At 56.6% G+C, this 15,922-nt stretch overlaps 2 protein-coding genes across 4 annotated transcripts; both read right to left on the bottom strand.

Annotated features, from left to right (window-relative positions):
* Window positions 1-5,130: 5,130 nt before the first annotated feature.
* LOC101567477 (basigin) lies at window positions 5,131-12,590 on the bottom strand. The gene is made up of 7 exons (XM_004632647.2): window positions 12,431-12,590; window positions 7,192-7,348; window positions 6,840-6,922; window positions 6,597-6,724; window positions 6,230-6,506; window positions 5,848-5,872; window positions 5,131-5,740 (listed from the first exon to the last, which is right to left on the bottom strand). Exons 1-7 carry the CDS (start codon window positions 12,495-12,497, stop codon window positions 5,677-5,679), a joined length of 801 nt encoding a protein of 266 aa, XP_004632704.1. The 5' UTR covers window positions 12,498-12,590; the 3' UTR covers window positions 5,131-5,676.
* Window positions 7,355-9,425, bottom strand: LOC111817153 (basigin-like). 3 transcript variants are annotated; one of them, XM_023716941.1, is made up of 3 exons: window positions 9,221-9,425; window positions 7,970-9,095; window positions 7,355-7,869 (listed from the first exon to the last, which is right to left on the bottom strand). In XM_023716941.1, exons 2-3 carry the CDS (start codon window positions 8,295-8,297, stop codon window positions 7,652-7,654), a joined length of 546 nt encoding a protein of 181 aa, XP_023572709.1. In that variant the 5' UTR covers window positions 8,298-9,095; window positions 9,221-9,425; the 3' UTR covers window positions 7,355-7,651. The 3 variants fall into 3 exon arrangements, with proteins under 3 accessions (XP_023572709.1, XP_023572708.1, XP_023572710.1); XM_023716940.1 differs by having other exon boundaries at window positions 7,970-9,425; XM_023716942.1 differs by having other exon boundaries at window positions 7,355-7,864; window positions 7,970-9,425.
* Window positions 12,591-15,922: the final 3,332 nt, after the last annotated feature.

Genomic DNA, 15,922 nt, shown 5'->3' with positions numbered 1-15,922 from the left:
GGCGGGGGCGGGGAGGGGCGGAGCCGCGGGAGGGGGCGGAGTCTAGGCGCGCGCGGGGGAGGGGCGGGGGCATGGGCTCCGCCTTTGCCAGCGCCCCCCCTTCGGGGCCCACGCTTACCTCACGTAGGTTGTTCTGGGGAAACTGAGTCTCACGGGGAGGCTCAAGGTCAGGCTGGCTCGAGGCCTTGCAGACGCACGCAGGACTCGTCCAGGAGGGAAACTGAGGTTCAAGAGGTGGGAAGGACGTGCCCAAGGTCACGGAGTAGAACCTTCAGGCCGGGGCCTTTCTAGCAGTGCCTGAGCTCAGCTGTATTCCTGAGGGCTCAACGGGGCGCATCTGTCCCCGCGCCTCCTTCCTGTCTCAGATGCTCAAGCCAGAGCCCTGGAGTCTCAGTCCCAACCCGCACAGAGATCGTGTAATGTGTGTTAGGGCTGCAGGACAGGTCGGGGTCCGACACAGCCCTTCGCTTCAGAGTGCATGTGAGGAAACTGAGGCAGATCACCGCAAAAAGGGCATGGCAGGAAGGCACACCCAGTGCTGGCATCTCCTACCTCCACAGGGAGCCCTTTAGAGCAGTGAGTGCTCCTATGAGCCTGATGGGCCTTAGAGATCCGGGAAGCCAAGGGTTCCCGGGTTTCTCTACCCCACTGGCTCAGTCCTGGCTGCCTCTGGCACAGCGCTCAGAGCAGACAGGGTCTTCCTGGCACAGGGGCAGCTGAAGGCAGAGCCAGGCTGGGCTGGTGCAGAGTGGTGCCCTCCACTCCACCCCACTCACTCAGGGAGTGAGATGGTGTCCTGGGGGGCAGGGAAGGAGGAGAGGCACAAAGGAGCGTTTTGGAGACTGAGCCCCCCCCCTTTGGCCCCTCCTGGGCATTTCCTGACCCTTATGGGTACTTTGCTGTTCTCTTGGATTCCCTAGACAGTCTTGAAGATCTGAACTGATGCCAAGACTCCCTGCCATCTGCTGGGTCCTCCTCAGACCCCCTTGGGCCCACTGTGGCATTGCATGGGCAGTGATGCAGGCCTTGTCGGATGCCCTCTGACCACTGGGGCATCAGGGCCAGCAGGGTGGAGATGAGAGTGTCCTCCCACAGCAGGTGCTTGGTAGTGACAGGGCTGGGTCCTGTCCTGCTGTGTGTCATCTGACAGAGGATGGGCAGAGCCCTCTGGCTTACCGCTGCAGGGGCTGCCCTAGCTCTGAGGACTTCAAGACCCCATGCTGCCTGGGTGACCACCTCCCCCCAAGCAGACAGACAGCAGAGTTGGCAGTGCCAGGCTGCAGCCCGCCCCAGAGCAGATGTGTGTTACAGCTGAAGGGGGACCTTTTATGTTCACCCTGGGAAGATGTCAGGCTGGGCAGGTTGCCAGAGCTCAGGGAGGAGGCAGGCCCAGCCTTCAGGGGACCCACCAGGCCTGGCAGAATGATGGCACCTCTGCTATCCCTCTGATTACAAGGGATGCTGGGACTTGGGGCCTCAGGCACTGCCCTCTACCCATGATTTCTACTCTTGCCCAGGGTGTCACAGGGAGTTTGGGGGCAGCTGGGGTTCCAGGCCTCTCCACACCTGCTCAGCACCTGCCCAGCCAGCATGCCCTGCATTTATCCATTTAGTTTAACAATTCTCAGTAAGTGCCTGACCCAGGGTATTCCAAATGAGGCTGGGGCCAAGCAGAAGAGCCTGATAAATAGAACAAACATGATGCTTCACAAAGCACTGTGTAGAAACTCAGGACAGGAAGTGGGGAGGGCATGGAGGTGAAGAAGTCTTGGTGTCCACAACTATGCAAAGTCTCTCAGGCTCCACTGTACCAGCTGGAGCAAGCAGTGCTGAGATGTAGAGCTGGGGTAGGAGGATGGGGCCCAGAGATCTTCAAATGCAAGTCTGCTGGCTCCTCTCACCTGTGCAGAGACCCCAGCACCTTGGCCATCTTGCCCTGGCATGCCCTGTCCCTAGGTCCTTGGGTCAGACCTGCTTCCTGCAGACCCTGACCTCCTGGCCACCCCAAAATTCCCCACCCTACTCCTGTGTCCTCAGAGCAGGTCCAGGTCAGAAGCCAAGTGGGAGCTTGTGGGATGTGGAGTCCTGAAAGACAGGCCCTACACAACAGATGAGGCTGGCTGGGAGGCCCGCTGGGCACCTATGCCTGGCAGGACTGAGGTCTGGGAGAGTGTGACTCACTTGTCTCTGAGCCACACAGTGTTACCTGTGCAGGCCAGTCTGGGTAGCAGGTGACAGATGAGGCTGGCTGTTGCGCTCCTCCTGGGCCTGTTTCCCCAGCACCTGAACAGTGGGGAGGGGGACTCATTGATTTGGGGTTTGGCCAGTTGTTCCTTCCTGAGGACCCTCCTGGGTGGGAAAGACCACCAATGACTGGGAAGCCACTCCTCTGGTCCCCAGCTGTGTCCTCCATGACCACAGGAATCCCAACCCCTTTGCTGGACCTTAGGCAGGTCACAACCCCAGAATGGAAATGATAAGGCAGGGGCTGCCCTCTTGGATTTGGACTCATGAACAAGTCCTTGTCCCAGCTCTGTCCCTGTGCCTGCTGTGGACAAAGACTCTTGAATCCAAAGGTTCCCACAGACCCCTGATAGCCTTTTCCTTAATGTCACAAGACCTTGATAAAGAACCTCATTTAGGGCTAGCCAAATAGCTCAGCCTCATCTGTCTTGTCTAATGCTTGATGTCTTCCCATCTCACATATGGGGAAACCGAGGCAGAGTTCAACACGCTGCACAAGCTGCCAACACTCAGCACTGGTGCTCACTTAATGATGTTCAGACCCCAGGTGCTAGGGTGGGACATGAAGCAGAGGGAGCTTTCTGATCATCACATGTACCCGTATGAAGGGATTGGGGATTCTGCTCGGGTCATCCATTCTGTGGGGGGCTGTCACCCATGGAATTGATTCCTCAGGATGGGTCCAGGTGGCCTTCAGGCTCCCCACTCCTCAGTGTGTGCTTGCCAGGTTGTGGGTGGGACAGGGCTGCTGCAGGAGAATTAGGTGACCCCACCCCCAAGTAATCCAAAGTACAAGGACAATGTCTGCTTTCCTCAGCTTGCAGTCTGCTCCTATGGGGCTCTGAGCTAGTGGCCTTTCCCCTCAGGTGTATGACAGGCACCCCATCAATTACTGGAAAGGCACAAAGGTCACTGAGATATTTGTCTGTAATACCCTGCAGGTGGTGTCCCTTCATCCACCCAAGGTCACGGGTGATAGGGATCCAGGGTCCAGCTGCAGGAGCAGAGAACAGGCAGGTGGGTCTTGAGACTGGGCTAGGTCACCCAAAGAACCCCTGCCAAACCCTGCCCTTCAAACTGCCTCCATTGACAGTGCACAGTGCCCTCTAGTAGCACCTGAGGGTATGACAGGGCCTTGCGCAGGATGTTACTGGGGAGTCCAAGAAATGGCTGGGATCAGGGTTGTGGCCTGGGCCAGATGTGGCATAAAAATGCTGGATTAGCCAGGTGTGGTGGCGCACACCTATAATCCCAGCTCGTGAGAGGCGGAGGCAGGAAGATCGTTGTAGACGAGGCTGGGTCACAAAGTGAGTTCAAGGCCAGCCAGAACTGCACAGGGAGACTCTGTCTCAAAAAGACAAAACAATTGGGGCCAGGGAGATGGCTCAGTGGAATAAACGCTTCCCTGGCAAGCTCAAGGGCCTAAGTTCAATCCCTGGTTCCACCAAAAAAAAAAAAAAAAAAAAAAAAAGACCAAACAAAACAAAAACCCTGGTTTATCCCACTCACTGAAAAATGTAAATCTCCAGCCAGCATGATGGCACACACCTGTGACCCCAGCACTATGGGAAGCTAACATTTTTTTTTTTTTTTTATGGCGGAACCGGGGATTGAACTCAAGCCCTTGTACTTGCCAGGCAAGCGCTTATTCTACTGAGCCATCTCCCTGGCCCCTGGGAAGCTAACTTTTTTTAAAAAATTTTTATTTATTTATTTGTGTGTGTGTGTGTGTGTGGCCAGCTCAGCCCACAAGGGGGCGGGGCTAGCTGGCATGTGGTGCTGGGGGATCAAACTGTGGTCCCTGTGCTTTGCCAAGCTTGTTCCAAGTAGGTGCTTTAGACCACTGAGCCATCTCTCCAGCCCTAAGATAACTTTCAATTCAATTGAGGAAATTTAGCAAGACCTTGACTCAAGAAAAAAAAAAAAAGGAGGGGCCAGGTAGATGGCTCAGTAGAGTAAATGCTTGCACAAGGGCCTGAGTTCAATCCCCAGTTCTGGGGGGAAAAAAAAAAGTAAAAAACAAAAACCAAAAAACAGGGCTGAGGCTGTGTCTCAGAACAAAGACCCTAGATTCTATCTCTGTGTGTGGGGGCGCACTTGCTCCTTTCCTCCCAAGCTGTTAGATGGTTGAGTGGTGGGTGCCCAGGGAGTCCCAGGGTCCACCCTCTGCTCCCCACAACACAGCAAGACCCTTATCTGAGACAGCTGAAGGTTCAGCACTCTGCCTTGTCCAGGCAGGAACCCTCTAGGTCTCCTGAGGCCCAGGACTGTCCATTTCTCCAGGGCCTGGCTCTAGTGACCTCTACCTTTGGGCCCCATTCTGGGCTGGGCTTGGGCCCAGGGAGCCCAGTGCGGTGCGGAAGGAATGGCTGCGTGGGTGCCCACCTGCAGATTGGGTGCGGGCGTGTGGGTGGACGGTCCTCGGCTGGGCTTGGGCCCAGGGCTCTCTGTTCACCTCTAGCACTTGCCTTCCGCAGTTCCCAGGCCCAGCCTCTTCCCTTCTGAGGAAGCTGACAGGTAACTGTCCCATACTCTGTCTCAGCTTGTCCTTGGTAGGCTGGGAAGAGCCTGCAACACTGCTAGGCCTCTGCCTGCTCCAGTTCCTGGGCCCCAACTTCTCCAGACTCATGGGCTGCAGGGCAGCCTGAGGATCAAAGCAGGCTCACAGGGAGGCAACAAGCCGCTCCCAGGCCGCTCCCAGACCTAGCAGGCATCCAGGGAGTTCTGACCTGGCTTACCCTGTTCCTGCCCAGCCCATGACCCCAGCCCACACCCTCCCTGTCTCCCAGCACAGCCTGGAGACAGCTGAGCTTGTGAAGCCAGAAGCCCAGCCCCAGTCATGCCCCACAGCCTCCCACTACAGCCCAGCCCAGGATGGACACCAGACTAGACAGGCTCAGTCTTTATTGAGCGAGGGGGAAGGGTCCCTGTGTGCTGGACACCGTCGAGAGGACACTGCTGTCCCTGGCACAGCAGGTAGCTCTGGAGACCCAGACCCTGGTATCTGGACATCAGGAGGGAATTGGAGTCCTCTCCACCAAGAGGTCACAGACAGACCTGTGACCTTCAGGAAAGAACAGTGAAAATACAGGGGACAAGAGACAGTGCTGGCTGCAGACACACAGGCGGTGGAGGTGCACACCCTCCTGAGCTTCTCATGACCATGGACCCGAGGTTCACATCAACTCCCTGGCACTCATGTGGGCTTAAAAGAGGAAAAAAAAAACCACACACACAAAAACCAACAAAACCTAAAGAACAAAATTCTCTATGTAGAAAACCCTACTTTAGTTAAAGACTTGAATCAAATATGGAAATCTACAGTGGATTTGCTGTTGCTGCGTGGGTTTTGAGGTGAGTGGGTCTGGTGCTTAGACAGCAGGGGGCAGACTCCCGCGGGAGGTGGGGACAGGACCTGGGCCACCATGCCCCTCAGGTGGCGTTCCTCTGGCGGACGTTCTTGCCTTTGTCATTCACATGGGGTGCGCTGCCCTTCCTGCAGACACAGGGCAGGGGCCTCAGCACCCAGTGGTACTGGGGCCTGGCACTGACCACGTGCTGGCCCCACAAGAGACGCCTCCCACCCTCAAGGCCAAGACTTACAGAGGCGCAGATCCTGCATCATCATCTGTGGAGGAAGAGAGGAGGAGGTGTCAACACAGGCTTGGCTGCCCATAAGGGGCCTTGAGAGGAGCGTGTGCAGAGAAGCGGCCACCCCATTCAGCTACTATCCCCACCCCTGCCTTTGGGAGTGGCCACACACAAGTCACACTCAGCTGCATGCACACAGCCGACAGCCTACAGAGCCAGCCCTGCCATGCAGCTGCTGCCCAGGCTGCGGAGGGCGCCCCTTACCATGGAACACACCAACTTGCAGCCAAGAGGGAGGAGAGAGGGTGGTGAGGCAGTGGACAGCAGACCCACTCTCCCCAGGGACAGAAGGGACAAAACCGCCCCCTATGTGGGGCCCCAACTGGCCACTCACCGTCTAGGGGCTCATCTGGCTTCCGCCGCTTCTCATAGATAAAGATGATGGTGACCAGCACCAGCACCTCAGCCACAATGCCCAGGAAGGGCCAGAGTGCTGCCAGGTGGCTGCGCACACGCAGCGTGATGAAGTCCTGGCTGGTGCCCTCAGCGTTGGTGCCATTGCAGATGTAGGTGCCGGGGTCTGAGGTCATGTCCAGATTCCTGATGTGCAGCTCCGTCCTGGACTCCGAGGAACTCACAAAATACTTGTTCTCGGAGCTGTTGGTGAGGACCTGACAGGGGCCTCGTTAGCACCTGGGGAGGGAGGGGCACAGCCCAAGCCTCATCCCTCCCTTGACCTGTGTCCCCACTGAGGGCCTCACCTGTTCCTTGGAGTCAACCACCCTGTACCAGACCCAGGTCTCAACAGAGTTAGATGTACAGGCCAGTGTCACCGACTCCCTCTCGCTGGCGTGCTCAGACTTCCGGGTGGCTTTGATCACTGGGGGCCCTGGGGGTGGACAGGAGGGCCCTGACATCCTGTAGAGCCACTCCCCTCCCCTCATGCTGCCACCACACAGGGGAGTGGGCTCCTGGATCTGCCTTCTCCTGGCCACAGCACTCACCACTCACTGGGATCTCAGCTCTGCCCAGGGGCTCAGGCAGGAAGACGCAGGAGTACTTGCCCGTGCTGTTCTTCTTGTCCACCCTGCAATGGGACAGTGGCTGTGAGACCAGTCCTCCTGGGAGACCATACATGTCCTGAATCTCACCATGAAGCAGCCTGACAGTGAAGCAGGTGGAAGGAGCCCCATCCAGGAAAACAAGCCTCCCCTGTCCTGCTCCTGGGAGCAGGCGCCCCAGCCCTAACAAAGGCATCCACCCTCCATTCTGCGACAGGACACAGAGCTGCAAAACCCAATATTGGACCTAAGGCTCCCCGGGCCTTCCCGCCATCCCTGCTGCCACCCCACTCACTCGAACTCGGTGTACAGGTCAGGCAGCTGGTCCGTCATCAGCACCTTGCCATCTTTCATCCACTGGTGCCCAGTGACATCGATGTCACTGTGGTTCATGATGCAGGCTATGCGTACCTTGGAGCCAATGTCATCCACAGAGGTCGTGATGGTGCCCGCTAGGAACCACAGCAAGGAGAGATGAGCACGGGATGGAGGGAACTTTGCTCTGAGGGGTGCCCAGGGGTTGAGGGGCACAGAGGGCCCCTGTCCATCCAAGGCCTCTCCCTCAGGAGGCCAAGAACACCCTAAAACTCTCCATAAGCATGGAGGACCAACCTGGTACAGGGGCCCCACAAAACTAGGCCTCCTTTCCAGGAAACAGCCACGGGGCTCCCCGTTAGGAACCCTCACCTCCAGCACAGCAAACCGCCCACCCAGCTGCTGGCAACTCTCGGGAGTCCAAACCTGAACACAGCGCACTAAACGCTGCAGAGGCCCTCGAGGGCCACAGGTACTGCTAAGCCCAGACCCCAGACCCACTGGACACATGCAGGGGAGACGGGCCAGCAACGAGGATCACAGGGGTGTACGGACGGAGCAGGACAGGCAGATGCGCGGAGCAGGGAGGCAGGGCTACGGTTTCTGTCCAGGCTGTGCTCCTGTCTTGTTGATTCCCATTTCAGGTTGGAGCCCTGGGCTAGGCAGAAAGCTGGACCAGGATGTCTGGGTTCTACCAAGCAGGAGCCAGGGCCGGGTGGCACAAGGGGGAAACTGAGGCAGGTGCCCCGGCCACTCACGTTCAAGGACCACCACGCTTGCCTGGGCGTGGACCCATTTGACCCTGGGCATGCGGGTCAGGTGGTTACGGTCAGGGTCGTTGCTGGCGCGGCACTCATAGGTGCCTGCGTCCTCGGCGGTGAGCCCCTCGATGAACATGGTGCTGGCCGCGTGCTGGCGGTAGGTGGCGTGGATGTGGACACGGTCCTGCCGGGCGCCATCCCAGAGCTGGGAGCAGGGGTCGCCAGGCCAGTTCCCTTCAAACCACCACTGGATCTCGGGGACAGGGCTGCCAACTGCCTCGCAATGCAGCTGGATGTTGCCCCCAGCCCACCCCTCCTGGGACATCGGGGCTGTGAGGAAGCCAGCTATGGGAGAGGGTCAGGGCTGTCATTCCTGGGAGGGGGCCCTGGATGACCGCGCTTCTCTGCGTTCCCAGGGAGAAGTGCTGAGGAGTCAGGTGGCTGCTGTGCATGGGCAGCCCCGCAGAGGGACAGAGGGACAATGTCTCCATCCAGTGGCCCAGTCCTCATGGGTGACATGGACTGCTGACAGCAACTGAAACCATCTGGCCCCAAACAAAATACGGGACTGGGTGGCACAGAGATCCTAGGCTGAGGGTGCAGCAGGTCAGGCCCCCCCAGTCCCACTGTCCTGAGTGGGAACTCTTCCTAGCCTGCAGGGGAACCAGAACTCACACCCAAGCCCTTCCCTGAGCCCACATGAGATGCTGTCTGTCTGTGGATCCTCTGTGCACTGAGGGCCAGGCCAGTACTGGGGCAGACTAAACCTCTGACTCCACAAGGGCACGTAATTCTCCAGCCCTTGGCAGGCTCCACTCTCAGGCCAAACCTCAGGACCCCCAGTCTCTGATGAAGGGCCCCCACAAGGTGAGGTCCAATGGCAGGCGTGGCCAGAGTGAGAGTACTATCTTGAGACAAGGTCACAGAACTAAGTGCAGAGGGGCAGGGGACACTCAGACTCCTTGTGGCAGTTGCTGGCCCAGGGACAGGCAGGTTCCCACATCTGCAGGCGTGAGGACACACACGTGGCTGCAGACACATGCGCACAGTGATATGTGCGCACACGCTTAGCTCCAAGCAGTAAAGGAGCAGGTCTCAGCCTGACATCTGCAGATGGACACACCTGCAGGTGCACACATGCGCAGCTGAGTAGGGTGTAGGGTGCCTTCCGAGGCCTGAGGCTGCTGGCTGTAGTGCAGGGTGGCACCTCCTCCACAGTTTCAAGTACAGGACCCAAGAACTACCTACCTGAGTGGCCCATGGCACTCAGGACCGGACCAGGACACTTGGAAGCCACTTCTAGTGGTACCTTTCGACAAGGGATCTCCTGGTAACCTGCATTTCCTGGGACTGGCCTCCCTGACCGTGCCAGGTGACTGGAACTTGACGGCTGCACGGCCAGTGCAATAGTTCAGCAGGTGAGATAGCTCAGCAGACTAAGCGCCTGCCTAGGCAAGTGCAGGAACTGGGGTTTGATCCCTGACACCACCTGCCTTGCCAGCCCTACCCCTGGGCGTGCTGAGTCCTGACTCCAGTCGTGGGGGTGCACGCCTGTAATCCCAGCACCGGGAAGCTGAAAATAGGAGGATCACTACAAGTCTTAGCTGCGTAGTGACACCCTGTTCCAAATACATTTAAAAAAAAAAAAAAAAAAGAACTTGAGGGCTGGGTGTCAGGGCAGAAAGTGAAGCGGAGGCTGCAACTCCTTCCCACCTCTAGCACTCGCTCCTCTCATAGCCTGGGTCAATATCCAGGGCACCAGGGAAGTAGCCGCTCTTGGCCTAGCAGGTCCTGTCCCAGCTGCCCCCTACCACTTCTGCCAGTGGTGCCAGAGGCAAGTGTGCCATGTCCACACTCTCCCTCCAAATGGCCTCTGACATAATGCTGCAGCCGCTGGGATGGTTGGTGCTGCCTGCAGGGGTGGCATTAGAATTGCAAAGGGCCAGGCTGTCAGCAAAGCAAGCTCTGAGAGCTCCAGGATAAGGGGAGCAGCTGACCCATCACCACCTTGGAGAAGTCCAGACTGTGTGCTGGCCACATGATCGCTGCCCACACCCTCCAAAAGTCACCTTCATCTAAAAACAGCCCTCCTCCTGACCACTCACAGCCAGTCGGGGAACAGGGCCAGCTGGCTGTGGGGTCAAAAAGCCTGCATGGCTTGCACTGTCCAAACTAGGAGACGGCCTGTGCCTCCCCACTACCCTCGGGAGACAGGAGTAAGAAAGCATTCTGGGACCCAAGCCACAGCAGTTACTCCTTCCACCTGGGAGGAGCTTGGCCTCTCACCTGAGCCATAAAGTGGAACCCACACTTAGCAAATTTGTGCCCCCACCGGCAGAGCCCCCTAGAGGACTCTTTGGGTAGGTGGCCTCTCTGAAACCACGATTACTCTTCTCCCAGGCCCCGGAGCACTATGGGGCTTGGGTGGAGCTCTGGGGCCCAGCATGGGAGGGACCCAGGTTCCAAGACCAGCACCATACAGGTGCAAATAACAGGCACAAATAACAGGCACAACCAGCCCCTCAGATCTTTGACTCTCTCCACGTGTAGGGCCCAAAGAGCAGAGGAAAACAAGCACAAATACCCCAGACCAATCGGTACAGTTCTCATCCACATGAGCTGAGCTTTGCCTGGTGAGGCTGTGTGGCTGCACCATGGAAAGGGTGGGGGAATCTGCCCAGAAGCTGAGCCAAGCAGAGTTGGAGAAACTCTGCTTGGGCCCTGGACAAGACAAAAATCCTCTACCCACGTAACCCAGAGTGGCTGTGGGGCCGCCACAGCTCTTCCCATCAGGGAGTGGGTGGTCTTCTGCATTCATTTCGCTGGGAGCTCCTAAATGTGCCACCCCCGGACCTGCCTTCTGCTATGCCCAGAGCCCTTCCCACGAAGCCCATCTCAATTTCAAGGGCTAGGAAATGTTAAGGTGGGTGCGGAACAGCCCCCTCCTTGGGGCCTACTGCCCACTCTTCAGTCCAACGCAGCCACTGTGGCCACCCCTCTCCAGCTGAGCCTTAGACCCTCTGCTCTTTGTCCCCTACATGCTTGTTACTATAAATCTTTAACCCAGAACCCGAAGGGATTTTCAATAAGGGAAGAAAATTCCTCACCAAGCACAGGAGCACAGACCAGAACACCTCTCCACTAACCTCTGTGGGACCCCCTTCATGGCCCTACGGCAGCACCAACCCCATGTGCCAGAGTCTTCAAGATCAACTGTGTTTCTGCCCTGGCCAGGAGGCCAGGTGACCTCCCTGTGACCTTGAAGACATCTCACCCCTTTCCCTCTTAACAAGCAAAAAAAAAAAAAAAAAAAAAAAAAAAATCAGAGGACCCCAAGAAGGCCAAACTAGGGAACCACTGAGAACAGAGCTTGCCCAGAAGGAGCTAAATCCCACCAAGAATGATAATCCCCCAGGTCTGGTTCTGAACACAATGGCCATTGTCCAGCTGAGTCTGGGGGTTGGGGGGGTCATCCATGGGAGTAAGGCCTGTCTTTCAACTCCACACTGCCCAGGTCTTTCAGGGTCCAGCCTGAGGGCCCAGATTAAGGAGGCCTAGGTCCAGCCCAAGACCTGGCTCCAACCAAGGGGTCCCTTAAGTGCCCAGGCTTGGACCTCCTCTCCCCTGGCCAGTGGCACCCATGAGCATCAATGCCCCCAAAGCCCTCATGCAGTGTTCAGACCAGGTCCCTGGCAAGGGACCACCACTCTGCCATAAAAAACCGAGGAGATCACGTCCTACACACCCACACACCCTGGCAGAGGCACCTGGGGATAGCCTTGCTTGGGATTTCCCGCAACCTGTGCGCACCACTCCCAAGCACAGCCAGCCCAGGAACTCCTTTCCAGGTATAGCCCAGGTTGGGGGTTTCTCAGGGAAACCCCAAGTCCCTGGCTCTCCTCCACCCTATCCCACCTCAGTTCCACCCTATCCCACCTCAGTTCCGAGGCCCCCGGGTCACTGGCGTCCCTCAGCCTGCAGGCTCAGCCTGGGATTCACCAAACCGCAGGCTCATCATTTCCAGGCACTGATGATTCCTCAGGGGACACTTTCACCTCTCCCTCTTCCAGTCCATAGGGTGGAAACTCCAAATAGGCTCCTCCACTCCTGTGTTCTCAGGGCCTCCTTAATCCTCAAGACATTGTTGTCTCTTTGGGCATTAAGGTGCCCTCAGCACCCGCAGGATAATCTCTCACAAGTCTCAGGCTGGGAACCCTCAAAGCCATGAACCCTACACCCCGACCCTACAGGACCCCCAAACATCAGAGGCGTCGCCCTTGGGAACTCCCAAAGCACCGATCAGCCCATAGCTCCATTCTCCCGGACGGGGACTCCCCCCGCACCTTCGTCCCCTCTGGCCTCGACTCCTCCCGATCCCCGATCCCACCAAGACCTCAAGCCCCGGCTCCCCCCTCCAGAATTCCTCCTCGGTCCCCGCGACCTCGGCCCACTCCTTACCGGCCCCGGAGGCGCCCTGGACGTCCAGCAGCGCGAGGCCCAGCGCCAACAGCAGCGCGGCCGCCATGTCGCCCGTCGTCCCCGCGCCAGTCGCCGCGCCAGTCCCCGACGCGATGGTATAAGAAGGGCGGGCTGAGACGGGGCGCGCGCACGCAGGTAGCGTCGTGGGGTGGGACACTCAGGGTACGCTGGACGCCACGCCCTGCGCACGCGCACATTAGCACGTGTGCTAAAGTCGGCCAGGCAGGTTCGAGCTACGGAAGCCCGAGGGACTGCAGCGGCAGAACGTGACTCCAGCCCCACCGCCTGCTGGCCTGGAGGCGGGGCTCGGGGTTGCTAGGAAACGACGGTGGTGCCGGCGGGGGCGGGGTGGACCCATGGTGGATACTTATTTCGCTATTTCTAAATTGAGCTATGAACTGTAGGCTTGAAGTGGTGAAAACGGTGTATTTCTGAACAAGAGACTCAAGGTTTTGGTAAATAATTTTTTAAGTTATATTTCATTTAATTTGGGGGGGGGGGTTGGCATGTAGCTAAGCGGCACAGCACCTGACTAGAAAGCATACGGTCCTGATTTCGATTCCGGATACCAAAAAAATTAGTATTTTGGAGGGGATCCCAGTAATTTGGAGGCTGTGGCAGGAGGATCACCGTATTATCGGCCACCCTGGACTACATAGTGAGTTCAAGGCCAGCCTGAAACTGCATCAGGAAACCCTGTCTCAAAAAAGAGGTGGGGGGCGAGACAGACATAGTGAGACACTTCCCACCTACTAAGTGGGCTGAAATCTAAGTAGCACATGAGAGCACCCTAGTGAGATTGTGGTAAAGTGGAATCTTCACACTGATGCTAGGAATGAACATGGTACAGCCTGGGAAAAGAGCCCAGGAGATCCAGCAGATCCTGAGACAGGCCTTAAAGAGCCGTGCCTCGTGGCTTGTGCATGTCCTCCCAGCACTTTGGGAAGCTGAGGCAGTAGCTCAGCCCGAGAGAGAGAGAGAGAGAGAGAGAGAGAGAGAGAGAGAGAGAGAGAGAGAGAGAGAGAGAGAGAGAGAGAGAGAGAGAGAGAGAGAGAGAGAGAGGAGGGAGATCCTGTCTCAAAAAACAAAATACACAAAACAAAACCAAAAGCCTCTATCTGAGGGCCTTCAAGCTCACACAGATGGGGTCAGCTACGTGCTGGACGAGGGTCGGGAGGAGCCAGCTAGGGAGAGCAGCCAGCTGGCATCAAAGTCTTCGCAGGGTCACAAACAACCCTTGCTGTGCGGAATTCCTTCCCCCCTGCCTGTTCCTCTCCTGCCAAGTCGAAGGCCTCTGGGAAATTGCAGTGCTGCCAGGAAGCTTCAGCTTTTGTACACAAGTGCAGCCTGGCCCCTCTGGAGACCCAAATTTCTGGTCCCCTTGGCTGAAGTCCTTCCCTGAGCCCTTTGTGTTGAGACCAGGGAGCTCCTTAATAATCTGCGCTACTCAGTTTTGGTTCACTGTCTTCTAAGACCAGTGCCCTAGGACAGCCAGGTTTAGGAAATAAAAATACTGTGTCCTGGGAGACGGATGCAGGAGGATCATAAAGTTGGGACCAGCCTAGTCAATTTAGCAAGCCCTAGGAAGTGCTCAAGCAATGCAGGGTCACCCCCTGATATAGGTTGTGACATGAGGAATCCAAGAGCTTGGGAGAAGCGGGGGATCCCAAGCTGGAGAGGTGGGTGTGTGAACAGTGGCACCCCTGAAAGATAGGTCCCCCAGAGCCTTGCATGTGATTCTATCTAGAAAAGAGTCTTTACAGATCTAATTAGTAAAGGATTTTGAGATAAGATACTCCTGGATCAGGGGATGGGCCTTAAATCCAATGACAGTGTCCTTGCGAGAGTCAGAAGAGCCAGCATGGTGGTATACCCTTATAATCTAAGTGCTCCAGAGGCTGAGGCAGGAGGATTGAGGCAAGTTCCAGGCTGGCCTGGGCTACATAGTGAGTTTAAGCTTGGACTGAACTGTCATGTACATAGCAAGACCTTATCTCAAAAACAAACAACAACAACAAAATAAAAATTAAGACAGAAGAGCCGGACGCAGTGGCCTTCTACGTCTAATCCCAACTACTTCAGAGGCTGAGGCAGGAGGATGTCATATTTGAAGCCGGCAGAGGTCATATTTGGAAGAGACCAGAAGAAACCTCTCTAGCGCTGTGGACCTGTGGGCTGCGCATGAGTGCAGCCATCAGTGAGACTGGAGCTGGGGTTCCATCAGGCCGAGGCCAGCCTCCAACGGAGTCTGCTGAGTCACCACCTGCAGGGATCTTTCAAAAACATCTGCCAGATGTGGTTGTCAGGGGCCTCCCCAGAGCAAAATCAGGCAGGCCACAGGCTCACGGGTACGTGGCCCCTGCCTAGGCGAGTCAGGAACACTGCATAGATTGGACCCTAAAAAGTATTGTGGCCTCATGCCAGGTGTGGTGGCGCATTTCTGTAGTCCAGCACTCAGGAGGCTGAGGCAGGAGGAGGACCACAAGTTTCAGGCCAACCAGGGCTACATAGTGAGATCCTGCCTCAAAAACTGAACAAACAAAACCTCAAACCTATGTAATCTATAGGGTAGAGATCATATTTCTTTCACAAGGGCCCGTGCTCCCTTTGAAGTACCTTAAAAGTCCTTAGAGCAGTGGTGGCAAACCTATGGCACAAGTGCCACCGTGGATGCACAAAGCCCTCTCTGTCAACTCTATGAGTTGTTTTTCTAAATTAAAACCTCAGCATTCAGCTTTAATTGCAGTGTTGGCACTTTGTGAGAAATAAGTGGGTTTGTGTTGCAGTTAGGGCACTTGTCCCTAAAAGGCTTGCCACCCATGCCCTAGACAAAAAGCCTCAGCTAGCAGGGGCTCTGCCTCATCTTTGTAGCTTTTAAATAAATGTTCTTGCACCTCCTTGGTCTGTGGTTTTGTTGTTTGTCACCTTAGGCCAGCCTGTGGACATCTGGGGCAGCTGGGGATTCTCAGGCTGGTGAGCGGATGGGAGTGGGGACCCCGCAGTGCTTTTGGTGCCCGGGTGACAGATGTGGGGCTGGGGGTGCTAGGGGCACCCTGTCTGAGGCAGGCTGGGGGTAAGGGCTGTGAGAGGCAGGAAGTCCATAGGTGGGAAGCAGGAGGTGCCAGCCAGGTCTTGGGTCTCGGGATGGGCTTTAGGGCCGGGTGTGCCCCCAAGGGTGGAGCTGGTACCTGCCTGGCTCTCACAGGGCCGCCCTTTGACTGCTGGCTCCTCACAGAGTCAGCTAATCTGTTACCCAGGAAACGACAGATTGTTAGTATAGTGCACCAGATACCCTCCTCCAAAACCCTCCTCCACTGTAAATTCTAGGACTTGTGGCTGTGGACTGTAGGCTCGCTTGCTTATTTCCTTAGTTAGTTCAGTACTAGGAATAGAACCCAGGGCCTCACACTGAGTTCTACCCCCCCCAGCCATTTTTATTTTATTATTATTATTATTATTATTATTATTATT

The sequence above is a fragment of the Octodon degus genome, unplaced genomic scaffold (genome assembly GCF_000260255.1).
Source record: "Octodon degus isolate 3935 unplaced genomic scaffold, OctDeg1.0 scaffold00050, whole genome shotgun sequence".
In the NCBI taxonomy this organism is placed as follows: Eukaryota; Metazoa; Chordata; class Mammalia; order Rodentia; family Octodontidae; genus Octodon; species Octodon degus.
Note: the sequence above shows the minus strand (reverse complement) of the source record. Positions and strands in the feature narration are given on the sequence as shown.

Excerpts from the sequence above, each read along its gene's own strand:
- LOC101567477 (XM_004632647.2), bottom strand. The coding sequence starts at position 12,497 with ATGGCGGCCGCGCTGCTGTTGGCGCTGGGCCTCGCGCTGCTGGACGTC. Across the intron at positions 6,725-6,839 it reads AGCTGAGATCCCAGTGAGTG|GGCCCCCAGTGATCAAAGCC; the intron begins GTGAGTGCTGTG and ends GTCCACCCCCAG. Across the intron at positions 5,873-6,229 it reads GCCAGATGAGCCCCTAGACG|ATGATGATGCAGGATCTGCG; the intron begins GTGAGTGGCCAG and ends CTTCCTCCACAG.
- LOC111817153 (XM_023716940.1), bottom strand. The coding sequence starts at position 8,297 with ATGTCCCAGGAGGGGTGGGCTGGGGGCAACATCCAGCTGCATTGCGAG. Across the intron at positions 7,870-7,969 it reads AAGCGTGGTGGTCCTTGAAC|CCCAGGGCTCCAACCTGAAA; the intron begins GTGAGTGGCCGG and ends CTTTCTGCCTAG.